Source organism: Vanellus vanellus (assembly GCF_965231255.1).
Source record: "Vanellus vanellus genome assembly, chromosome: 25".
Taxonomy (NCBI): Eukaryota; Metazoa; Chordata; class Aves; order Charadriiformes; family Charadriidae; genus Vanellus; species Vanellus vanellus.
Window position 1 is genome coordinate 726,517 of NC_138930.1, and position 25,010 is coordinate 751,526.

General features: G+C 61.7%; 2 protein-coding genes across 4 annotated transcripts; one reads left to right on the forward strand and one right to left on the reverse strand.

Moving 5' to 3' along the window:
- Positions 1–430: 430 nt before the first annotated feature.
- On the forward strand, positions 431–18,833 carry ARHGAP45 (Rho GTPase activating protein 45). The gene is made up of 23 exons (XM_082495319.1): positions 431–605; positions 2,684–3,014; positions 4,716–4,859; positions 6,543–6,627; positions 7,109–7,181; positions 7,672–7,750; positions 8,134–8,271; positions 8,509–8,573; positions 9,091–9,201; positions 9,840–9,920; positions 10,455–10,634; positions 11,063–11,200; positions 11,497–11,687; positions 12,294–12,454; positions 12,837–12,914; positions 13,389–13,490; positions 13,872–14,035; positions 14,580–14,768; positions 15,148–15,285; positions 16,776–17,014; positions 17,304–17,565; positions 18,053–18,155; positions 18,357–18,833. The coding sequence occupies exons 1-23, from the start codon at positions 516–518 to the stop codon at positions 18,749–18,751; spliced, it is 3,537 nt and encodes a 1,178-aa protein (XP_082351445.1). The 5' UTR covers positions 431–515; the 3' UTR covers positions 18,752–18,833.
- Positions 18,834–21,519: 2,686 nt separating this feature from the next.
- Positions 21,520–24,931, reverse strand: POLR2E (RNA polymerase II, I and III subunit E). Of its 3 annotated transcripts, none has more exons than XM_082495463.1 (8): positions 24,842–24,931; positions 24,517–24,691; positions 23,694–23,809; positions 23,193–23,273; positions 22,933–22,991; positions 22,674–22,752; positions 22,132–22,210; positions 21,520–21,674 (listed from the first exon to the last, which is right to left on the reverse strand). In XM_082495463.1, exons 1-7 carry the CDS (start codon positions 24,896–24,898, stop codon positions 22,145–22,147), a joined length of 633 nt encoding a protein of 210 aa, XP_082351589.1. In that variant the 5' UTR covers positions 24,899–24,931; the 3' UTR covers positions 21,520–21,674; positions 22,132–22,144. The 3 variants fall into 3 exon arrangements, with proteins under 3 accessions (XP_082351589.1, XP_082351588.1, XP_082351590.1); XM_082495462.1 differs by having other exon boundaries at positions 21,520–21,817; XM_082495464.1 differs by having other exon boundaries at positions 21,520–21,817; positions 24,859–24,917.
- Positions 24,932–25,010: the final 79 nt, after the last annotated feature.

Here is a 25,010-nt window from a genome sequence, read left to right on the forward strand (position 1 = left end):
AGCCGGGGCCGCCTGCAGCGCCCCACGGGACAGGGCTTATCCTCCCTGGACTGACGGACACCCCCAGACAGGGGTAAACCCCACAGGGGCCTGGGGTCCCATAGGGGTCAGCCCCGGTCCCGCAGCGTGGGGGTCTCTGCCCCCCAGACCCCTCCGTGCAGCCCTGGGGTGCAGCACTGAGTGGGGGTGGCCAACGGCCACCGAGAGCCCACCACCCCGAGAGCGCCGGTGTCTCCGCTGCTGCCCGCTGCGAGGCTGGAGATGGGCCAGAGCCCCCCCGGGGGGCAGCCGGGGTCCCCCTTCCCCCCGGCCTCGCGCCCCGGGTGCGCGTTTGGCTTTTCCTGTTTCAGGTTCGCCTGCGAAGCCGATGAGGAAATAAGGCGGCGTCACACGCGCCCTCCTGACAGTTCGCCCCGGCGAATGTGGCCGGCGCGGTGAGGAGAGCAGCAGCCAGGCCCCGTGGCCACACCGAGCCAGGGGCCACCGAGGGCAGGGGCTCGGCCCCCCCGGGAACCATGTTCTCCCGGAAGAAGCGGGAGTTGATGAAAACCCCCTCCATCTCCAAGAAGAGCCGGGCGGGAAGCCCTGTCCCGCAGACTCTGCCGGTGAGTGGTGTCCCCCCCGGCAGATTGGGGGCCACAGAGGCCATGGGGGTCGTGGGGCCACGGTGCCCACGGAGCCGCCGGGAAGAGCCGTGGGGCGGGAAGGGGGACCTGGGTACGGCCGGGGGTTGGCGAGGAGGAGGAGGGAGCTGAGGACAGACTCTGCTCTGGGCCTGGGTGGGGGATTTTGCCCCAGATGAAGGGGACGGAGCAGCTGCCTGGGGAGGCAGGAGGGGGAGCGGGGCCGGGGGGGAAACGGGGGGCAGCCGCAAAGGGCAGGGGAGCGCGGTGGTGGGGGCTGCGGCCGGGGGTTTGGGGAGGGCAGAGAAGCCCCCAAACTTCCCAGGGGACAGGGGCGGGAGCGGGGGGACACCCGGGCTCGGGCAACCCCGGTGCCTCGGCTCTGCCATGCGTTTATTTACTTTGGGGCACCCCCCGACGCTGGGGGGGTGCGGGAGGAAGCGCCTCACCTCCGTGGGGCCGGCCGGCGGCCGGGGCTCCTCCGTGCACCCTGGCACTGCCCGCCCTGCGCCTGCGCTGCGCCCGCGCCCACAGAGCATGGGGCGAGACGGGGCCGGCGAGACGGGGACCGTGGGGCCCGAGAGCCCGCCCGTGGCTCCTTAGAAAGGGGCACCCGCCCCCTATCCCCGTCCCCGACCCCCCCGGGAGAGGGGCCTATGGGTGGCGGACGGAGGGATGCTCGGCCGGGCGGCGGGGAGGAACAGCTACAGCCCCTACTCGGCGGGGCGCCGCAGGACGGGTAAAGCCCACCCGCCCAAACGCTCCCTGGACTCGCTGCCCCACGCGCCCGCCGTGCGGCTGACGGTACGGCCGGGTGCGCCCCATGGGCACTGGTGGGGAGGGACAGGGGTCTCTGGGGCCGCTGCACCCCGAGGGGGGTCGGGGAGAGGCTTTGCGGGGCTGGGCTGGCCCCAGCCGTTTTGGGGTGGGGGCCACTGGGCAGCCCCGCTGCCGTCCAGCCAGTGCCGGGGGTGGCGTGGGGCTGAGCTGCCCCGGTTCGCTCTCACCCGCGGCAGCCTCGTGCTCCGGGCCGGGTCGCTCCCGAGGGGAAGGCGCTCGATGTTTGCCCCATCGGTACCAAACGCCTTCCGGCCCCGCCGAGCCGGCAGCGCCCGGACAGGGATGCTGAGATCCGGCGCACTCGTTTCACACCTGAGTGCCAGAGGGTCACTGACGGGAGCTGCTGGAGGGGCGAGGGTGGCCGTGGGTGGCCTCCCCGTGCCACGAGGACCCATGTTGGGCGCGTGGCCCCTGCACGGTGCATGGCCCCAGAAGGTGCTGGTACCAACCCCTCCCTTGGGGCAATTTTACCCCCCGGGAACTGGGTCTCCCTCCCTCTGTAAAATATCTGCAAAGTCCCCAGACAGCAGCCTGGGAGGTGTCCCCGTCGCTGCCCCCATCCCCAGCAGGGCGGGGGCCATGCCCGATCTGGGGGTGGGACAGGCTGAAAAAGGGGAAGGGACGTGTGGGGCTGGGTCCTGCTGTGGTTTGGCCGTGCCGGGGTCCCCAGGCCCCCCCGGGGGTGGGGGGCTTCAGCGCAGTGGGTGCTGGTGGGGACAAGGCAGCATCACCCACAGGGTCATTGTGTGCCCCCCCAGACAAACCTGGACCCACAGGGGCTGGTGGGGGCCAGTGGGGGCCATGGGGCCAGTGGGCAGACGGGGTGGCAGAGCCGGCTCCCGGCCTGTGGTTTCGGAGCCGATGCTGCTTGTGACCCCCCCGTGCCGGGGTGGTGAATCCGCCGGGAGCCACGGGCAATGCCAGCTGCCCCGAGACCATCCCCACCCCCAATCCCCAAAGGGCTGGAAATGCCGGGAGGGCTACGCCTCATCCCCGCACCGCGGCTGGGCTGGATCCTCGGGCTCTGCCGGGATGCGTAACTGGGGAAACTGAGGCACAGCACCACTACCAGTCCCTCAGACAACAGCCCATCCCTCCAGGCTGGTGGCATGGAGGGTGCTGCCCGCTCCCTGCCCGAGCTGGGGCCCCCGCCATGCCCCGTGGCACCCCGTGGCACCGGCCGTGCCGGCTGGGACCTCACGCTCGTCCCTGTTCCCCAGGACCTCTCCCGTAAGGATTGCCTGGAGGCGCCCGGCTCCGGCCTGGGGGAGCTGCCCCCCGCCAGCTCCAAGCTCAGCACCAGCCCCAGCGCCGTGGGCACCCTCAAGCGCCCCACCAGCCTCAGCCGCCATGCCAGCGCCGCCGGCTTCCCCCTCACCGCGGCGGCCCCCAGGGCCGTGCCCAAGGGCCACAAGACCCCCATGTCCTACAGCCCCATGGACGGCGGGGAGGGCCCCTTCATCGACACGGAGGACATCTCCCAGCTGCTGACAGATGTGGCCCGCTTCGCCGACGCCCTGGAGAACCTGCGGGACGTGGTGCTGCGGGACGGTGAGTGCCGGGATGCCGCCGGCTCCCGCCAGCCCCGGCGCAGCCCCAAATCACCCACCACTATGGGGACAGCGCAGGAGCATCCCCTCCCCGGGGGCAGACCGGACCCGTGGGTGGGGGTCTCTGCCCGTGTCAGGAGGGGACCGGGACCCCCGGGGGGGGCGTGTAGAGCCGCGGCCGCTGTGGGTAGAAGGTGGCGGTTGGCTGCCGGGAGCTCGGAGCCAGGATAACGCGGCTTCCTGCCTGCGAGCTATTTTCATCCGCCCGCTTTCCTGTTTACAGCGCGGCGGTGCCAGCTGCCTGCCAGGGCCCCAGAGCCCCGCGGGGCACCGGGCACGGCCCCCCGGCCCCCCGACCTGCCGGACCACTCTCACCGGGGCGGCCGGTGGGATGGGGCGGATGCCCCGGTGCGGGCGCGGGGCCGGGTGGGCTGTGGGGCTGCGGGTGGGTGTCTGTGCCCGAGGAGGCGAAGGGAACGGCGTCGACCTCGTGGTCCCCACGGCGAGGTGGGGCTGCGGGGGGGGGGGGGGGGTGTCACATGGTGCTGTGTTTTTGGCGCTGGGTTTGCAAACATGTTGACACATCCCCACTCGCTGTGGAAAACGGCAGCGCCCGGCCCGGGGCAGCGGCAGGGTCCGCGGCCGGGTGGTGGGAACGCGGCCGGGGTCTGCGACGCCGGGGGGGCGGTGGGATGGCAGCCGGGGCAGGGAGGTGACGCCTCCAGGGCCCTGCAAAGGTTTGGGCATTGCGGGGCAGGGAGGAAACAGCCCTGAGCCCGATGGCAACCGTCCCGCTGCCGTCCCCACTTGGGGTCCGCGGTTATCGCTGGACCCAGTTTGGGACAGGCGGGACAGGGCCGTCCCTGAGGCAGCAAAGAGACGGGGAGAGGTTGGGGCTGGTGCACAGGGATGACCCGCAGGACACGGCCGTGGTTTTGGAGAATCTGGCTCTCCTCCGCACCCATCCAGCCCCATTCCCAGCCCCATTCCCAGCCCCGTTCCTGGCTCCGCTGGTCTCCCTGCTTCCCACTCCAGAAGGGTCCTGGAAACGGGAGCGGGAGCGGAGGAAACCCCTCGCCGACCCCTCGCTGGGGGTGCCAGGCTCCCATCCCAGCACCTCCCCACCGGAGCTCCGCACCTCCTAACACGGCTGCCAGCGCCCAGCCCTGAGCTCCGGACCCGGCACTGGGCTGGAGGGGAGCAGGGACAGGCCCCCGCGCTGGCGGTTGGACCCGTGGAGGGGATGGTGTCCAGGGGAAGACCCTGTGGGATGCGGGAGCCCGGCCGGAGAGGGGACGGTGGCCGGACAGCCCTGCTGCCTCCCTGCCGGTGGCTGGGAGTGCCCGTCCGGCGGGGAGGAAGGGAAGGAAACGAGGAGGAAATTCCCAAACTGCTTTCAAGGGAAAAAGTTACTACTGAGGAAAAAATGCCTAAAAGGTCGGGCTGCCACAGGGCCACCACTGCGCCGGGCAGGGGACACCATGGTGGGGCGGGGGACGAGGGCTGGGGATGTGCCGGGCGAGCAGGGGGCAGCCGTGCCCATCCCGGGGAGCCCCGAAGCCAAGGGGATGGGCTGCACGGTCCGGCAGCCTGGTGGGGCCCTGCGCGGGACGGGGCGGGCAGGGGGTGGACGGGCGGCTCGGGAGGGCGGGGATGGGGGGGCAGCGCCGTGGGGCAGCGTTTCAGCCCCCCTCTCTTGCAGACCCCAAGGAGCCCCAGCGGCCGCTGGCCCACGAGTGCCTGGGCGAAACCCTGCGGATCCTGCGGCAGGTCATCAACAAGTACCCGCTGCTCAACACCCTGGAGACCCTCACGGCCGCCGGGACCCTCATCTCCAAAGTCAAGGGTGAGGCGATGGGGCTGGGAGCTCTGTCCCGCTCCCCTCCTGCCCCATACCGGGATGTGCGGGGTCCGGGGAGCCCATGGGGGGGCTGCCGGGAGAGGAGCTGCCCCACGGATGGGCGCCGAGGCTGAAAGCATCGACTGCCTCCTCGCTGCGTTTTAGTTCTCAGGATGATGTAGAGTCAGACATGACAGAGCCCAGAGCGCTGCCTGGGGGTTTCCAAGCACAGCCGCGGGAAAAGCACTTAACTAATCGGATCCCGCTCCTGGCAGCACCGCGTGTTTGTGGGAGTGGGGTCTGTGCAGCTCAGATCCTGGCTGGGGCACCACCTCCTGCCCGCAGTGACACCAGCGGGGAGGGGGACGGCTGCGCTAACCGCAGGCACAGCACAACATTTTGCGTCACCGCGCTGCTTCCTGGACACCAAACAGCAACCGCGAGGGGACAGGAAACCTCGTGGCGGGTGGCAGGAGGTCTGCCGTGGGGCTGGCCCCACACGGGGCCGGGACGGAGCGAGTGCGGGCTGCCCACGTCCCCGGGCAGAGGGGTGGGGGCAGACCCCAGCCCCTCACCGCAGTGGGGGGGCTCAGCTCACCGGCCCCGGCGCATCGCCAGGGCACGGGCAGAGGAGCCATCCCAAAAGGCGCCGGGGTGCCGCGAGCATCCCTTGGCCCGGATGTAGAATCACAGACTGGTTTGGGTTGGAAGGGACCTTAAAGCTCATCCAATACCACCCCCTGCCCCGGGCAGGGACACCTCCCCCCAGCCCAGGTTGCTCCCAGCCCCGTCCAACCCGGCCTTGAACGCCTCCAGGGATGGGGCAGCCACAGCTCCTCGGGGCACCCTGCGCCAGGGGCTCACCGCCCTCAGAGTGGAAAATTTCTTCCCAATATCTCATCTCAATCTCCCCTCTTCCAGTGTAAAACTATCACCCCTCATCCCATGGCTCCCCTCCCTGACCCAGAGTCCCCCCCCAGCTCTCCCGGAGCCCCTTTAGGGACTGGAAGGGGCAATAACATCTCCCCGGAGCCTTCTCTTCTCCAGGCTGACCCCCCCACCTCTCCCAGCCCGTCCTCCCAGCAGAGGGGCTCCAGCCCTCCCAGCAGCTCCGGGGCCTCCTCTGGCCCCGCTCCAACAGCTCCGTGTCCTTCTGCTGTGGGGGGCTCCAGGGCTGGATGCAGTACCCCGTGTGGAGTCTCACAAGAGTGAAGTAGACGGGCAGAATGACCTCCCAGACATCTGCCAAGCACCTTCGGTGCCAGTTTGTGTTGCTGCTGGTGGTTCCTCTTTTGGCCACGGGCGAGAGCCCTCCTGGAGGAAGAAGCCATCCCGCCTGGGAGCGGGGAGCCCTGGAGGTGCCATAAGAGAGTGCAGACAGTGGAACAGGTCCATGGTCAGCAGCACTTCCCCGGCAGCCCTGGGGAACGGGAACGACCAGAGACGTGAGCCAAATGATGCTGTCAGGGAAGATGGTCCCAGGAGAAATGGGGGCAGAGACACTGTGCTGCACTAAAGTCCATCATCCATAGGGACGGTCCTCTCCTGCCCGCTGCTCCCTCGAGCCCGACCCGGCCCCAGCCCCTGTCCTGCAGGGCTGAGACCGGCAGGAGCTGGCAGGTCCTTGTCCCGCCTGCGACAGGGACAGGCGCTGGTGGTGACAGGGCTTCCGCAATTCCTCATTTCCAGGTTTCCATTACGAATCCAACAATGAGACGGACAAGCGGGAGTTCGAGAAGGCCGTGGAGACCATCGCAGTGTCCTTCAGCAGCACGTAAGGGACTTTTGGCCAGCTGTCCCCTGGAGAAGGTCCCCTGACGGACCCCATTGTCCCCACCAGCCAGGACACATCTCCACCCCTCGCCCCATCCCCTCGCCCACGCACAGCCCCAGCGGCGGCTGCTTTGGGGGGGTTGGGGACCGGAGAGACCACGCGGGGAGGGCAGGTTCACTCCTGCCGTGTGCACCAGACGTTCCTCCAGTGCCGAGGAGGGATCCCAAAGCCTGCTCGACCCCGCAGGCTCCATCTCCCAGCCCCTCCTCAGCGCTGGGCCAAGCTCTGCTCCTCCACCTGAGTTACCAAGACCTCGTCACGTGGAGCTGAGCTGATCCCCACCGAAACTGGTGTTGCATCTCCCACCACCCTGGCCCTCTCCTGGTCCCTTGGATGTGGGTTGGGTGCTGCTGGGTGACAGCCCTGCTCGTCACTGCCCATCCTGCCTTTGCTGAGCCCTCTCGTGTTCCTCTCGTCACAGTGTGTCCGAGTTCCTCATGGGGGAGGTGGACAGCAGCACCATCCTCTCCATCCCACCCAGCGACCAGAACCAGGTAAGCGATGCCGGTTCCCATCGCGCGGGTCTTGGGATGTGCCGGCTCGGGAAGGGGCTGAGCCCCGGCCCCAGCCGTGGGATTCCCAGCTCACCTCCAAGCCCGGCGGAGCTGTGTGTAGGCTTTGCCTCCTTGCTCCTGTCCTCACCACCATCCCACGGAGGGGAAAAGCCACCTGGCAGCTCGATCCAAAGGGCAAGGTGGCTCGGGAAGGGATGGAGCAGCTCTGTCAACAGAGGCAGAAAACTCTGGTCGCTCTCCGTAGCTCTGCCCTGGGCTGGTGTGTGCACAGAGCAAGGTATTTCTCCAGCGACATTCCTGTTAGCTCGTGGCCTTCCTGTAGGGCCCCGGGATGGGCACAGCAGACATCCAGCAACAGCAGAAGGGCTCCGGCAGCTCCGGGTTTCTCCCTCCCCTCCATCCGCCAGCCCCTCCGACTACTCCCCTTCCTCCTGTCTGATCACTCCCTTTTCTTTCCCAACTCCCAAAGACTATGGAGAGCCTCTACGGGGGGATCCCCGGGCCTGGAGGAGACGGCGTGCCTTCGGGCATGGAAAGCTACGACACGGGTGAGCAGGCGGACTCTGGGTGCGGGGTTTGGGGTGGCGGGACACCCGGCTGAGCAGACCGGCCGGGAGGACCGGCATCTTCCCCATTGCCGCCGCGGCTCTGAGCCGCACACGGCTCCTCGGCTGAGAAGAGGCAGCAGAGCTGCTGCTGGCACCGGAGCCGGCAGGACGCCAGTGCAGCACGATGGTGGCACAGATACGGGGAGGTTTGCACTGAAAGCTCACGGAGCTCGCAGGGGTGAGCCAGGCTGTCCCGGGGCCTTCCCGGCTGCTCCAGTGCTCCTGGGAACCCGATGGCATCGGGAGGGAGTGGGTCAGTGAACACAGTGGCGGCAGCACGTTCAGTGTCTCTCTCCCGTTTCTCCCCCCTCGTCCCATCCCAGGCCGTCCTCCTGCCGAGGAAGTGGATGTGATGCTGCAGCGCTGCGAGGGGGGGGTAGATGCTGCCCTCCAGTACGCCAAAAACATCTCCAAGTACATGAAGGACCTCATCGGATACCTGGAGAAAAGGACCATGCTGGGTGAGACGGGGAGGACGGCGGGTGGGTCCTCACTGGAGGGGGGGGTTGAACTCCTCAGAACAGCATCAGAACAGGTTGAGGTTCTCTACGATCAACGAGGCTGAGGGAGTCAGACACTGCGAGGACAGTGGTGAACTTCATTCCTGACGTTCCTGATTTATTTTTCAAAAGGAACCCAGTTGGCAGGGAAATCCTGGTGTCGCGCGTGTCTTTTCACTTCCAACATTTTTCTTACAGAGATGGAGTTTGCCAAAGGGCTTCAGAAGATGGCAAACAGCTGCAAGCAGACCATCAGTCAGGAGGTAAGTCTACACGTCCCTCAAGCCACCAGGCTGTGGGGCTGTATCAGGAGCACACAGCCCTGGAGAGCTCGTTTTGCATGACCCAGCTTCAGAGCCCAGGAGAACGAGCACCTCTCCAAAGCTCTTTGCTTGGCAAAATTCATGCGTCCAAACCAAAGCTGGGGATGATGCTGAGACCTTGCAAAACCTCCTCCATCGGTAGCCGATATTTCTGCCTGGCCTTGCCAGCGGTGCCGGCAGGGAAAGCCCAGGCAGGCTCACCCACCAGATGTGCCCTGACCGCTGCTCTCCAGCCCAGGCACCGGGGGCCCTTCCAGACCCCTCCAACCTCCCTCCAAGCACTCTCTTGGCTGCCTGTGACCACACCATCTTGGTCCAGGATGGAGCTTTTACCAGTAGCAGGCAGCCAAGCCGAGCCCCCGGCTCTTCTTCCCCCAACGCAGCGCTGGAGGACGCGTCTCCTTTGGTTCACGCTGTGGTGCTGGGGCTCAGGGTCACGTGTTTTCTCATCTCTCAGACCAACATGCCTTTCCTGTCCATCTACCTGCTGGCCCTGGAGCAGGATATGGAGCACGGGACGTCGGTTCTGCAGGCTGCCAACACCATTCAGCAGCAGACCTTCCTCCAGGTGAGAGGACGAAAGGCCATCTCAGAAGGGTCTTCCCCGGTGGCTGGGCAGCGAGGGAGGCTGGTGGTGGCCTCCTTAGTCCTTCTGCCCTGGGCAGCTCTTCCAGAAACTGGAATCCAGCTGCTGCTCGGCTCCGCCACCGCTCGGGCTCGGCATTCCCGGGCTTTGCTCTGGCCTCAGCGGCTCAAGGAGCCCAAGGTCTCAGCCAGATCTGGGTCCTTCGAGGGGTTAGATACAAGGCCTGGGAGAAAAAACCCCAAAGTCTGGTAAATCAAGGAGCATCTCCTTATCCATCTCCACCTCATCCGAGGCCTCCCTGCACTCCCCCGCTCCCCCGCCAGCCCACGCCAACCCGCACCCGCTCTCCAGAGCCGTCTGCCGGGAGGGAGCCCACGTCCCACCGCCGCCGAGGGTGGCTCAGGCTCAGCCCGGTCCGGAGGGAAACTGCGTCTGGCGCTTCCCAGGCTGCAGATTTTTGTCCGTGACACCAAACCCTCCCTGTAAGCGAGCCCAGATGTGCTGAGGAATGATAACAACCGCCACGGGGAACTTCTCCTTGCAAAGCCTCTTGGCAAAGGGAAGAGCAGCGAGCGGTTCGCTCAGGCCACCCTGGGGGTTGTTTCTCCCTCCTGATGCAGCCGCTAACAGTGAGACGCCTTGAACACGAAAAACGGAGGAAGGAGATCAAGGAGCAGTGGCACCGGGCGCAGAGGAAGCTGGTGAGTACCCGCCCCGCGTCAGGGGCTGCGTTTGTGCCCCCGAGCCCACACTGGGGACCCCCCGTGACACGTACCCCTCAGGGGACGCTGGGCTCCTGCCCCTCCGCAGCAGCGGTGGGTGCTCTGTCCCAGGGAGGCTCTGCTGCGCCGGGGGACGCCGGGGGGACGTGGGGCGCAGAGGCAGGAAAGGGGCGCTGGGGAGCCGGCGGGAGGTCGCGATTCCCTCACAGCATCCCAGGATGGTGGGGGTGGGAAGGGCTCTCTGGAGCTCCCCCAGTGCCACCCCGCACCAGAGCAGGGGCACCTCCAGCAGTGGCACAGGACACCTCCAGGCGGGTTTGGAATGGCTCCAGAGGGGGAGACTCCCCCCGTCTCTGGGCAGCTGTGCCAGTGCTCTGCCGCCCGCACAGGAGAGAAGTCCCTCCTCAGGTTGGGATGGGACTGCCCATGGTCACGTTTGTGCCCGTTCCCTCCTGTCCTCTCACCGGTATCGCGGAGTTCAGTCCTCACCCGGGGTCACTGTCTCGTTGGCAGCAAGAGGCGGAGGTGAACCTGCGCAAGGCCAAGCAGATATACATGCAGCGCAGCGAGGAGCACGACAAGGCCAAGTACATGGCAGTGAAGGCGGAGGAAGAGCAGCAGAACACCGCCAGCAGCATCACCACCAAAACCCTGGACAAGAAGAGGAGGCTGGAAGAGGAAGCCAAGAACAAGGTAGGAACATGGCAGCTCCAGACTCGGGCTGAGCATCTGCCTGGCAAGAACCTTCTCATTGAATCACAGACTGGTCTGGGTTGGAAGGGACCTTGAAGACCACCCAGTCCCCCCCCTGCCCCGGGCAGGGCCACCTCCCCCCAGCCCAGGTTGCTCCAAGCCCCGTCCAACCCGGCCTTGACCACCTCCAGGGATGGGGCAGCCACAGCTCCTCGGGGCACCCTGCGCCAGGGGCTCACCGCCCGCACAGGAAGGAATTTCTTCCTGATATCTCATCTAAATCTACCTTCTTCCAGCTTGAAGCCACTCCTTGCTCCTCACTCCTCACTGTCCCCGTGCAGGGGCAACAGGGTCCAAGCGCAGAGAGCGGTTCTCCTTGTTCTCCTTACTGATGAACTGTTTCCACCTCTTGCTCTCCCAACTCGCAGGCGGAAGAGGCGATGGCCACCTATCGGACCTGTGTGGCGGACGCAAATACGCAGAAGCAGGAGCTGGAGGATACCAAGGTGAACTCCTTGCGGCAGATCCACGAAGTGATCAAACAGAGCGACCAGGTCATCAAGATGGTGAGTGGGACGCTTGGGATGGCCCCCAGGGCCGGGGGGTGGCCGTACCCTGCTCAGGAGAGGGTCAGAGCTGCCCCCCAGCAGACCTGGCTTAGCTGCTCCTATTTCAGCGGAGGTCCAGGTGGGTGTAGAGCTCGCCTCACTCCCTTGTGCTCTGAAAAGCCAAGGCTCAAGGCTGCAGACCAAGCACGGCTCCGTGCTCCCGATTCCTCATTGAACCCGGAGCTCCTTGTCTCTCTCTTCCTTGTATGTCAGCTCACAAAGCTCACGCCTGATATTCTCTACGTTATTTTTAGGCCACAGTCTCCTTCTACCAGATCATGCACATGCAGACGGCTCCGCTGCCCGTCAACTTCCAGACACTGTGCGAGAGCAGCAAGCTCTACGACCCCGGGCAGCAATACGCCTCTCACGTCAGGCAGCTGCAGCGAGGAGACGAACCTGACATCCAGTACGACTTTGAGCCCTACGTGTCCCACAACGCCTGGTAGGAAAGGAGAGGGGGGAATAGGATAGGACGCGGGGGAATGGCTTCAAACTGGAAGAGGGGAGATTTAGAATGGATATTAGGAAAATAATTTTCACTCTGAGGGTGGTGAGGCACAGGAACAAATTGCCCCGAGAAGCTGTGGCTGCCCCATCCCTGGAGGGGTTCAAGGCCGGGTTGGACGGGGCTGGGAGCGTCCTGGGCTGGGGGAAGGTGTCCCTGCCCAGGGCAGGGGGTGGGACTGGGTGGGCTTTAAGGTCCCTTCCAACCCAAACCAGTCTGTGATTCTAAGATTCCATGAAATCGCTCGCTGGTTTACACTCATCTTTGTCGCTGGGAGCCTTCCCCTGGGCTGGCACCACACTGCCCTGCAGACACCAGCACGCTTCCAGTGCGCCTGAAGGCAGCTCCTGCTGGGAAAGCTGGGGCTGGACCAGCTGGGAATTCCTCGCACGTCCTCCCACGGGCGAGACAGGCTCTCTAGTGTCTAAGGCAGAGGACTGTAAATCCCAGGACCGGTGGACAGCAGCCATGGATAAGGTTTTCAAGTGTCCTTCCTTCTCATGCACTCAGATGTTCGCTTTTCTCCTTCTTTCTGCCCACCAGGTCACCCTTCACTCGGACGCGGAAAGGCAGCTTCAACGCCAATGACTTCTCCACGAACGCGGGCGCTGACGGGGCCGGGCTGCCCAAGGACGGGGCCGTCTCGGAAGGAGGAGCGGGAGCCAAGGAGCAGCAGAGCGGGGCTGCGGCGGCTGAGCGGAGAGGTGAGCATCACCGTCCCCATGGCGGAGCAGGAGCAGAGCAGGACCGCCGTGGGTACCGAGGGGGGACTTCTCTTTGCAGCAGCAGGACAGGCTGGAGGCTCTGCGAGCTGCATTTCCTGAGGGACACAAAATCAGATCCATGGGGGTTTTTCGCTCTTGCTAGTGCTACCTAACAGCCCATTCTCCATCCTCCCATCTCTTCTTTCCTGTGCCGGATGTGTTACTGAAGGCATCACAACCTCACCGGCCCCTTCACCAGCCTGTCAGCAGGAAACCAAGCAGCTGCCCTCAGTAATTTAAGTGTCTCCCCAGAGTCTGGGCTCTTCTCCCACCTTTCTCTCCTGAAAGCAGTCTCAAATGGACTATGTGTTTCCCTCTGCAGGTGGGAGGGGACACCAAGTCCACAAATCCTGGCCAACCTCCATTACTGAAGCTGAGAGCAGCCTGGATTCAAACGCAGGTAGGAACGGACACCAGCCCAGGGCAGGCAGTCCTTCCCCAGGAACAGTCAGCCTAAACCCACAGCGTCGGGGCTTGGCAAGACACGCCACTTCTCTTATCTGCCTTGTAATAACACCGTGTTGTAAATAACTGCCCTGATCCCAGTCTCCAACAGGATGGGATGGGATGGGATGGGATGGGATGGGATGGGATGGGATGGGATGGGATGGGATGGGATGGGATGGGATGGGACGGGATGGGACGGGATGGGACGAGGGACCACTGAACCTTGACGCTGCTCTGGCTGCAGTCTGCTGCCCTGCCACGGGCACACACAGCCCCTGCTTGCTCCCGGTTTCTCACGTTCTCCAGAGAGAGCTGCCCCAGGCAGATGACTTCTTGCTGTGGGAATTGGCCATGAGCATCAGAGCACATTCAGAAGAGAAAGAACTTTGCCGGTAATCTCACTGGCTTGTGGGTTTTGTTTTGACAGGTGAATTCAGCCCTAAACTCCAGCGGCTGTCTTCCAACGGCACCATGTCCTCCAGCGAAGAGCTGGAGGAGAAGGATGAGAACGCCACCCCCTTTGAGCAGAGTACGTGGCAGTGCGGGAGGTGACGTGGTGCTCCTGCGGTGCACCCTCACCCCATGGCAAAGCCAACTGCAGGTTGACTTTCCCCAAAGTTGGTAGTTCTGGAGGTAAACTGAACAATTGCTGGGAGGATACCTGATGGCGACCCCATGAGGAGCCCAACAGCGTTTCTGTTACCAAAGGATGAGCTCCGCTCAGACCCGTGGGAACAGACGAGATAGGGCTGTACCCCTCAGAGTTCGGGTTATCTGCAACGTTGCTAACGAACTAGTGCCTCCAGCGGGATGTCCGCTCTGCAGCAGCGGCCCTTCTGCTCAAGCTTTGCCCAACCCTGCCTCCTCAGCAGCCGGGGTGCAGCTGCATTTCTTTTTGTTCCGCTCGTAGGCATCAATGGGATGACCCCAGAGATGACGGCTCCAACGGGGCCCTTCCGAAACGTCGGCTTGTCCAAGGCTGCCCAGACTCACCGGCTGAGGAAACTTCGGACCCCTTCCAAGTGCCGGGAGTGCAACAGCTACGTTTACTTCCAGGGAGCAGAGTGCGAGGAGGTAAATTTGGGAGAAGTGGGAAGAGAACCGGGTGGGTGGGACAGACGGAGGATATGTCCCACGAAGGGGGTGACCTCACTGCTACCTGCGTACGGTCCCATGATTCACTCCGTCCCCTGGTGAGAGCCACACGCTCGCAGCAGCACGTTGCGGTGCAGATTGTCACTCGGGTGTCACAGGTTTGCTGTAGAAACCCACCCCAGGAGCTCTGACGCTGATGTGGTCAAAACCATGGGTGTAACCACAGCCAGGAGGTCTCAGCTCCCAGTTCCCTAAGCACAAGCAGAGGTGCCAGCGTGAAATTTGGGGCAGGACTACCTACTTCCTCTAACCTGTGTTTAAGAAGACATTCCTCCTTCGGGGAGGGGTCCACATGCTTTGCATCAGTCCTGCGGTGTCTCCAAGAAAGGCATTTTTCCTGTCTGCCACCCTGTCCAGCGAGTTCCTCGTTCTCCGAGCGATGCCTGGTGTCTCTCCGGGGCTGCCCGTCTACCTGACCCGTGGTGCCGTCTCCCACCTCCACGCGTTTCCCTGTGTTTTCCAGTGCTACCTGGCCTGCCACAAGAAGTGCCTGGAAACCTTGGCCATCCAGTGCGGGCACAAGAAGCTCCAAGGGAAGCTGCAGCTTTTCGGGCAAGACTTCACAAAGGCTTCTCAGAGTAGCTCAGATGGCATCCCCTTCATCATCAAGAAGTGCATTTCTGAGATTGAGAAGCGGGCACTGAAAACCAAGGTGACGCACTCTCTCTTCCCTCTTCTTCAGCCAATGTGGCTCCGCTGCCTTCTCTTGAACTGATCTTCTGTCTTGGTACGAAACCCAACAGACTCGTTTTTCAGATTGCGGGAGGCGGGGAGGCAGAAAGTCCCAGGTGATGAACTTGGCCCTGATACCCCAAACTCTGACCTTGGAAACCCACTTCTCTTGCCTCCCTCTTTCCTACGAAACAGGAATGACAGTAACGTCTGAGCTGGAAGGGGATGACCCAGAATGACTTCTGAGAGGGATTTCCAGCCCCAAAAGGAGAGGGTGGGAGCTGAAATGTCACTCTCTCAATCAAACATGAACAGAAGCATCTCTCCTCACATCAACTCTGCTTTTCTCTCTTTTACAGGGCATCTACCGAGTTAATGGTGTCAAGACCCGCGTGGAGAAGCTTTGCCAGGCATTTGAGAACGGGAAAGAGCTGGTGGAGCTGTCCCAGGCCTCCCCTCACGATATCAGCAACGTCCTGAAGCTCTACCTGAGACAGGTAAGGGGCTGGTGGTGCTCGGGGGAGGCAGGGGAGAGGTGGCCAGAGGGACTGACTTCCCACAACCAAACCTGGCTTCACCGAGTCGTCCCTGGCAGGAGTAACTCTGCACAAACGGCGCTGTTAAGCTGTGGGTGTTGAGGGGTCCCTCCTGGGTGGGAGTGGGTCGGCGGTGGGGACGTGGCCATGTGTGCGCGTGGGGAAGAGCACGCACGCTGCGCCTCCGCTGAGCCGGCTGCGGGTTCCCCGCGCTCGGGGAGTCCGGGCACCTCTCGCCGCGCCTGGCTGCTCCACCGCCGCAGCAGCGGCATTCGCCTCCGCGGGACAACGACATGCAGAAGCGCCAAATCTGCTCTCCCCTTCACAATTGGGGAACCAGGCACACAAAAAGGGAACTGACCCAGCAAAGGTCACTCCGCACGGCACAGCTCACGTCTCCCAGAGCAGGGCTGCGCCCCTCGGGGGGGTCTGCGGTGGGCTCAGACGGGCGCCGTGCCCTGCTCACGGCAGTTCTCCGCCCCCAGCAAACGCCAGTACGCAAGCTCAAAAACTGGCAGTGCAAACAGCATCACCCACATCCTCCAACGAGCCACCACAAGGCAGAAGCAGAGGAAGCAGCTTCTCCTTCGCGCTGCCGCCTCGCCGCTTAACTCTTTAGTGCTGCCTTTCGAGGGGGGCGGCTCCAACGCCGCAGAAGGGCTCCTGTGCGTCCACTCGAGCATCGGGCTCAGCTGTAGGCGGGAGCCCTGTGCCCTGCGCAGACAGACGGGCTCTGAACTGCCTCTGTGGTTTCTCCAGAGAAGAAAAGCAGAGTGGAAAGGGAGGAGGAATCGGTCCTGAGCCACGACCCAATCTCTCTCTGCAGAGGAATGGGTTTAAAGTCCCTCTGTGAAGTGCTGAACTGGAGGGGACTTGCTCTGCTGTGAGAGGCAGCCCGTCCCCAAAACCGTCTGCTTAAGCCTCTCTGAAAACATCGCCAGCCATGCAAAACCACTGATTAGTTAACACGCCGCTCTGGGCGCCGCTTACAAATTTCAAAGCAAGAGTTTCCACCTAACCACAGCCCCACCTTCGCTGCAGGCTATGCCCATCGCATCCTGCCTTCTCCACCCAGAACAGTCCGTTCCTGTCCTCTTTCATTCCCCTTTCGCTGCTGCTCTGCCCACCCCGGGCCAGGGCTTTTCTAGGGCAAAAAGGGAATCCCTTAACCCTGACCCCGAGGGACCCATCCAGCAGAGAGAGCCCACGGGCTGATCAAACGCTGCTTTTTGCTTGAACTTCGCAGGTGCTAATTGGGTAGGACAGACGAGGCTGGATTTACACGCTTCGGGAGATGGATAAATAAACATTACCTTCAGGCCGAGTGCTTTGCAAGCCTTGGAAACGTTTCCCTGCTGTAGAAAGGTTTCCTCGGCTCAGCAGCCCTGGGCAGGTCTGGGTCTCGGGGAGGCACGGCTCTCCAGCACCCATCTCCCTGTTCTTGCTTGCAGCTGCCGGAGCCCATTATGCCCTTCCGCATGTACAACGAGCTGATGGGTCTGGCCAAGGAGAGCTTGCAGGGCGGCGAGGGCAAGGGCAAGAACGGGAAGGGGGGCCCTGAGCTGGTGGACAAAGGAGCCGACACGGACAAGGTGGTGGTGAACCTGGTGGTGAAGCTGAAGGAGCTGCTGAAGGAGCTGCCCTTGGAGAACATGGCCACGCTCCAGTACCTCCTGCAGCACCTGAGAAGGTGAGAGCCGGTCCAGCGCCCGTGTGGGTGCTGGGGCACCCTCCCTCTCTTCCCTGGAGTGGAACGGGAAGCCCAGCCCTTCCCAGGAACAGGGAGGTGGATCCATGGCTGCAGCTAATTCTCTGCCGCCCACGAAGCTGGTGTGTGCCGCGGGAGGGGACTCCTGCGCTGCCATCCCGGCATCTCCTCCAGCCTGGATGCGCCAGGCTGGGCAAGCCCTGTCCGTCCACCTGTCCCTTCTCCCTGCTTGCTCTCACGAGTGCCTCCTCCTCCTCCTCCTCCTCCCCAGGATCGTGGAAGTGGAACAGGACAACAAGATGACCTCAAGCAACCTGGGCATCGTCTTTGGGCCGACACTGATGCGCCCGAGGCCCACGGATGCCACTATTTCCTTGTCCTCCCTGGTTGATTATCCCCACCAAGCTCGCATCATCGAGGCGCTCATCATCTTCTACTCGACCATCTTTGAGAACAAGGAGACCACGGTGCTGGCCGACTCCAGCAAATACACCACAGGCAGCGAGGAGGAGGCCGGCAGCTGCCCTGACCCGGTAGGAGTCTCTGGGGAAGGGAGCACCCTTAGGGGATGCGGAGCCTTCCAAGACAGCCCACGCGCACTTGCAACCTGGAGCAGGCCAGCTGGGGCAGACCCTCCCGCAGCCCTAACGCCCCCCAGCCCTCTCCTGACCGGTGCCCATCCTCCTCCTGCTCTGCCCCGCAGATTGCACCGGGGGCGTTCCCCATCCCTGCTGTGCCACGCGGGGGGACGGGTCTGGCCAATGCTGTTGCCTTTCTCTACAGAAGACCACCTTGCTTTGTCACGTTTCCCCCGTGCGTCCCCACTCCACTTGAGTGATCTTCTGCCCCAAAAGAGCAGTGTCTGTAGGTGGGACAGGCAGGGGGTGGGAGGATGGAGCCCACACACTTTGACACAGGGACAAAAAGATGGCATTTCTCCACTGATCATTTTCTGGAACTGTGTTGCGGCAAATGTTTCCTTCTCCTCTGTGCCCTCACCACTGCACCTCTTCCTCCCAGGCCAGCGCCGGCTCCCAGCGCGCAGCTCCTTCCGGCGGCGTCCCCTACCACGAGCTGCCTTCGGAGAAGGGGAATTTGGGTTACGGCGCCGGCTCGTTCACAGGTAAGCGAAAGGCACCCGGTGGCTCCTCCCCAGTGGGCACAGGTCTCTCGGGAGGTACGCGGTGTGTCACCGGTGGCAATAGCACAGAGCCCTTCCCCTGTCCTGAAGACCACACATTGGCTGAGCAAAGCTGCAGGTGGTGCGGCGGTGCCGGGTGAGGGCACAGGGGGTTCCACACACAGTGCTCCCTCTGTCCCGCAGAGTCTGGCGACCGCTCCGTTGAGTCCGACTCCGAGCTGGAGGACAGTGGGGAGCTGCTGGCCACCGCGGAGCAGGGCCCACGAACCCAACTAACCAAACAGGAGAGTGAGACCAGCACAGACGAAGCTCAGTTCTGCGACGAGGGGAGCGAGGGGCAGCGGAGCCGGAGCTGCAGCGTGGGCCAGTCAGACGCGGAGGGCACCGCTCCCCGCTGCCGCAGCCCCCCGGGAGAAGAGCAAAGTGACGCAGAAGAATACCCCGAGAGCCGCCTCTCCGCTGCCAACACGGACCACAACACAAACCAGTCCAACAACACATCTGTGCCCACTGCTGCTGCCCAGTATCTGGCAGCCCGGTGCCAAGGCGGCAGCGAGTGGCAGCCCCAGTTTATCTAAGCCACCAAACAAAAGTACTGCAGGCGCTGGGATGGGGCAAAGGGGCATAAACCCAGACGTTACCCCGGCGCAGCAATGCGCAAAGCTGCGATGGTGAGGGTGGGGAGGGACGGCACGGAGCCACGGGCAGCTCGGGGGGGTTTGGTGTGTCAGCTGCAGGCAGGTCCTCGCTGTTCTGCGGCTGCAGCTTTCACACAAAACCCCTGAGCCCCCTCGGCTCCCCACGGGGAACATCGGGTCAGGCCGCCCCGACTGCCGGGAGCCGCCAGGTCCAGCAGCCCAGGACTACGCTTCTTGGGAAGGACTGAAGCAGGCAGACCCCTCGCGTGTTGTTCCAGACTGGGAAGGAACCCAGGGCTTTGCCGTGCCCGTGCCAGGTCACCGGCTTAATTTGTGCCGCGCTCCCTAATCCTACACCTCTACTGCAGAGACTGAGAGAGGCAGAGCCAAAGGCTCTGACCGCCCTCGCTGGCCGCGGCTGGAAGGGGAGAAGGGGCTGCCAGGAGGTGGCACAGGGAGAGGTCCCCAACAGCGGGCAGGAGAAGGGCACTGCAGCCAGGCACGGACAAACGGACAACACCGAGCACCACGCACACGGGCCGGCCCCGCCGGCCTGGGGAACGGCTCGTGGGGAAGGGGACATGGGCAGAGGAGCACTGGGTTCGGCGTAGCCACATAAAAGCCACCCGCGCCGTCTTGCACAGAGCCGGTCTCGGCTGTAGGGCCACAGCCGCACCGCCTGCCCGGCCCGGCGAGGTACATTCATCATTTATAACTGACTGTACCAGGCACCTGACGCCCAGCGATGAATTTACTGCCTCGGCACTTCTAAGCGACGCAGGACTCCACCAGCGACGTGCCGTTCCTGGCTGGGCTGACAAGATTTGCATTGCTGCTTGTACTTATGGGCATTTTTCTACTCGGCAGGAGCCACGCTAAGAGCAACCTGCTGGGTATGAGCAAGCTCGGGGACAGGTTTCCCTGGCTGCGGGGTCCTGAGCATTGCCTGATCTCTCAGAGTTTTTTTTTTTTGAGAGATGTTTGCTCTCCAAAAGTCTAAGCTGCAAGTCCGGGACTGCACCTTTGCTCTCCCAGCTGGCCCCGGGATGGAGCTGGGCAGAGAGCAGGTCCCCAGGGAGAGATGCCACCTCCTCAGGACCTCCACGGCCTGAACCGAGCCGCAGCCCCCGCCAGTGTAACAGGCTTTTTTTTTTTTTTTTTTTTAAAGACATAACCCTTCCACTTGAATCCACTACCTCTGCTGGCAAAGTATTTTTTTTAAATCTATGAGACTTTTCTGCACTGAAGAAACAGGTAGATTTTAAGTTTAGAAAGAGCTGAAAGCTGTTTCCTTCTATTACCTGCTTGTACCTGGGCTGCATTCCTGCTGTCACTGCTGAGCGTGCCGCTAGACCCGTCCTGGGCAGAGTCCAAGTGCTCCTGGCCGGGGACGGATGCGCAAGGGCACCTCATGCACAAGCGACGCGCGGCCCACGGCTCCTGAGAAATTGCACAAAGCCAAAGCTGTTTTCTAGTAATTAGCCAGACCCTTCCTCAGCGGGGTGCCAGACACCAGCTCGTCTCTTGCGCCCTCTGCTCCCGCGTCAGCCCTCACCGCCCCGGCTCTGGCGAGCAGCCGACCCCACGGGACAGCGAGGGGTGAGGCAGAGGCAGACCTCGGCCAGGGGAGCCATGTTCCAGCTGCAGATCCACTGAGCGCTGTTCGGAGGGCTGTACGCACCTCATTACTGTAGCACTGGGCGATCAGCAGACGTTTGACCCCTTAGAGGATCAGTCTCCAGCACAGGGGAGAGCTCAGGCTTTACGGTTGCCAGAGCTCTCCAAGACTAATTGGAAATGCATCTCAGCTCAAAGGTACACAAAACCAGTGTTAATTTACAGCTAAATGGTTTATAACTGAGCCAACGAAGAGCCAGGGACACCTGTGAGCCGTTCTGCTCCGCAGCTCTTCAACAAGATGGTTGGATTTTTCCAACAAGTCATTTTTCCAGCAAGTCATTTCCACGGTAGCAAGAGGAACGAGGCCGGCTGCCCTCTCTTGCCACCAGCACTGCTACCACAGCGGTACCACGTGTGTTTGCAAGGATGGATGATGGGTGAATGAGAGTGAGGGAAGGGGCAAAAGCTACGCTTGAGCTTCACATGGTAACAGGCGTCCTTCTATTTGTATTGTATTCTATTAATACAGCGTGGAAAGAGTAAAGTGTGTTTGTTACGACATGCCTGTACTGCTGTATGAAACTGTGTTACAGGTTTTGCTGTGTTCAGATTGACATACTTCAAAAAAATAAATAAAATCAGCGTGTTCCAACCCGTGCCTGTCCTGGAGATCAGAGTCTTCCAGACTCATACGTCCGTGGCTGCGGAAGGCTAAGCACCGTAAGGAAGTACTCAAAGTATTTCTAGCAAGTAAGCTGAAGTTTAAAAACCCTCAAGAGATCTGAAACAGATTAAAATGAAAGCGACTGGAGGGCGATAAGCAGCTCTCCACTGCATTATCTGAACACCAAGGTCTCAAAAAAAGGGCCAGAGGGTAGAAGAGGTAAGGTACGCAATGAGGCGAGTCTGAACTGCAGCGCCAAAACTGCACATGACCGTTCGGAGTTGGGCAGTGAGCCCTTGGCTCAGCTGTGATGAAGAGTCCATCAGAGCCTCAGCAGCAGCGTAAACAGAATGAAAAATACGGGAACTCACAAAGTGCAGAAGGCTTTGGTACAGGGAGAGGCTGAGAAATATGTACCTGCGAGGAACAGCAAGAGTACAAACTTTATTAAAAGTAAGATCCTATAAAATAAAATAGGAAAGCAAAGGCCTTTTTCCACTCGCTTCCTCCCCGCAAGCTTCTGTTGCTTCCACGGCTTGAGTCCTTAATGAAGACTGAGGAGTTACAGCAAAGTCTACACTGGAAAACAAAGAATTAGGCCAAGTAACACCACTGCAGGGAATTTTCTTGGCCATCCGTCTAGGAAAAGGCAGACATCTCAGAGGGTCTCTAAATTGCCGGTGGATGGGAAGATGAAGAGGTGTCGCACAACTCTCCCACACCTGGAAGAAAGAGAACTCGGGATGTGAATGCCCTCACGCCTCCCTCAGCAGATGGGTCCCAAGGCCAAGCCCCACCAAACGCCCTGAACACCAACAGGCACGTCCCGCACGGCGGGTACTGGGGCAGGAGCCCAGGTAAGCCTTGCTCTGGTCTGTCCTCTCACTAACAGTGCCCTCCACAAACAATTCAAAGTTTTGAGATAATCTTTTTCTGGAGGAAGCTCACTTCAGGTCAATCCTGGAAAGCCCCGGCGTAATTCTAAGGCACTGCCCAAAGCCCTCCGATAGCCGGAAGGTCTCGTGCTCCACCTTACCCGATCGCTCTGGTCACTGCACCAGCCTGTAGGTGATGTAGCGGCCCGCAGTCTCACTCGGCCTTATGATCTTCACAACCTGGAGGGCCGACAGAAAGAACTCATGAGGGAGAGAAGCTGGCGGCATTTCCCCTGCAGGGCCTCCCTGCCTGACACAGGCGCGCATGCAGACCCAGACAGCGTGGCTGTAAAGCTGCAGCACTCAGCAGCCGCAGATGGCCGCGCTGAGCTCCCCTCTTCAGGTGTGGGCACAGCATGGAAGTGTGTCCCCCCCCTCCCAGTGCAAGGGGAGGGGGGATCACAGCCCTTGGGGCTGGTGTCACATCTGCTCCCTGTTACCAGCTGGCTGAGCAGGCAGCCGAGACTGCCGCGTCCTTGCTAGAAGCCTGCTCGCCTTACACACATCTGTACCTAACCTACAGCAGCTTTTACATTTGAAAGAGAGACCCCTCCTGTCTCCAAGAGCTCTGAAATACTGTCAAGGATCTCCTCTCCTTGCCCTGCCCACAGGGAACTGTTGCCTGAGCCTCTTTCTCTCTTACCTGACCACGCTTTATTCCGAAGTACCGGGCCACGGGATCCCCGGCCTGTATCCTCGGGAGCTGGTTCTCTCTCAGCTTACTGTGCAGGGAGTTAAGGAGAAGCTCCCCCAGCAGAACACGCAACTGGCCCAGATGACCCTTTGTTAGCGCAGCTCATAGAACAAAGTAATAAACCGTCACACATGGATGTATTCATTTTCAGCCCAAAGCAAGTATGCCTCACACCCAGGCAGGAAGGGAAGGAACAAACAAAGGATACTATCTGGCCAGTAGCTCGGTTACTTCTTCCTTTGTCATCACGACGTGCTCCGGGACCAACTGTAAACAACAGAGGAGAGACTGTAAGATTAGAAAGTCAGAGAAAGCGACTGGCTCCTCACAGTGGCAGGAGAAGCAACTGGAAGAAAACTGCAACTGTGTTACTCAGCCTGGCCTTCCAGCCGAGAGAAGGTCTCTGGGAGCAGCCTGAGCTCAGCACCAAAGGCTCCCACCCTCGTTCCGTTGCCTGACACTGCTCACCTCGTGCTCTGTGATGTTGATCAGAAGCTCTTGCTGCAGGAACTGCTCCAGGATGTATTTGGGAGCCATATCTACTAGGGACTGGAAAGGGAAAGGTCAGACAGCAGCACCATGCTGGGACAGCCCTGCCTGTGCTCAGCTCTGCACCCCAGTGACCACCAGTCACTGCCAAGTGTGGGATCACTACACTCATGCTCACACAGATACAGCTACGCAGGCAAAGGGCAAACAGATCTCTTCACCACTGACAAACATCCCCTTTTCTCTTGACTACTACTGGGCCCTCGGCTGTTCTTCTGGAACCAGAACCAGTTGCTCTGGTTAAACGTTAAGCAACAGCCTGCATTAAGGTACAACAGGCTTTAGCAAAAGATTTTATCTGGAAGGACATCCTAAGCTTTTATTCACCTAAAGCAGCACTGAAAAACAGACAAGCAAGACATCCACGGCCCACAGCAACCCTCTGACTTCCAGGCAGCCTTCTTTTATAGTACTGCATACCTGCTTTGCCGAGGGGGTCATGCCTTGCTGTACCACAATCAGCGCTCTGGTGATGTTCTCCTCCTGCATTCTCTGGCAGTACATCTTGATTGTCTTTATTCCAACCTTGGGCTCCTCTGGGGAAGGAGTTACAAAGAAAAGGGGTTACAAAGAGCCCTCCCTCTTTCTATTAACCCCTTCAGAAAGCAAAGCCAGCCCTTCTGGCAGCAGGAATACCTGGGTAGCCTGGAAGAGTGAGCTAACAAGAACCTTATGAAGTTCAAGAAGGACAAGTGTAAGGTTTTGCACCTGGGAAAACATAATGCAGGAGTGCAGCACAGGTTGGGATCTGCCTGCCTGGTGAGCAGTCCTGTGAAAAGGGCCCTGGGGGTCCTGCTGGACAACAAGCTCAATGTGAGTGAGCAGTGTGCTGCTGCGGCAAAGCCAACAGGGTGCTGGGCTGCATCACCAAGGGCATCACCAGCTGAGATAAAGGAGTCATCATCCCACTCTACTCAGCACTGGTTAGGCCACACCTGGAATACTGCACTCAGTTTTGGTCCCTGCTATGCAAAAAAGCTGTGGCCAGGCTGGAGAGAGGCCAGAGAAGGGCCACCAAGATGATCCAAAGATGGGGAAGCCTGCCACATGAGGAAAGGCTGAGAGAACGGGGTTTGTTCAGCCTTGAGAAAAGAGGGATTAAGGGTGATTTTATCACCACGTTCCAGTATTTAAAGGGTGGCTACAAAGAAGATGGAATTCTATAGTTCTACGATGATTCCATGATGATTCTCCCGCCCAGCTCCCGACCCCGGGAACCGCGGCCGGAGCAGGCTGGGCTCACCCGGGAAGAAGACGAACATCTGGTCGGTGGGATCGTCGTTGTGAGCCACCAGCACCGTCAGGTCGGTGCGGCGGGGCCGCCCCTCGCTGGGTTTGTCACCGAACTGCGCCTTGAACTCCTCCAGCGTCTGATCCAGCTCGTCCTGGGTCACCAGGTAGCCCCGATCGTGACAGAGCTGCCGAAGACAGACCTCGCGTCAGGCCGACCGCCATCACCGCCACCACCGGGGGGACAGCGGGGACGGGCCGGACCAGGCCACAACGGCACCCACCGAGCCGCCGCGCACCACACACCCCTGCCAAGCCCCGCCGTCGCCCTCCCGCACCTGCATGATGGTCTTACGGATCTTCCACAGCCGGTAAGTCTCCTCCTCGTCGTCCATGGCTGCCTCACCGCCCGAGGACCCCGCGGCTGCCCCGGCGCCGCCTCAGGCGGCTCCGGGGCAGCCGCGGGGTCCTCGGGCGCAGCGGCTTCTGGGAGCTGTAGTCTTCCGC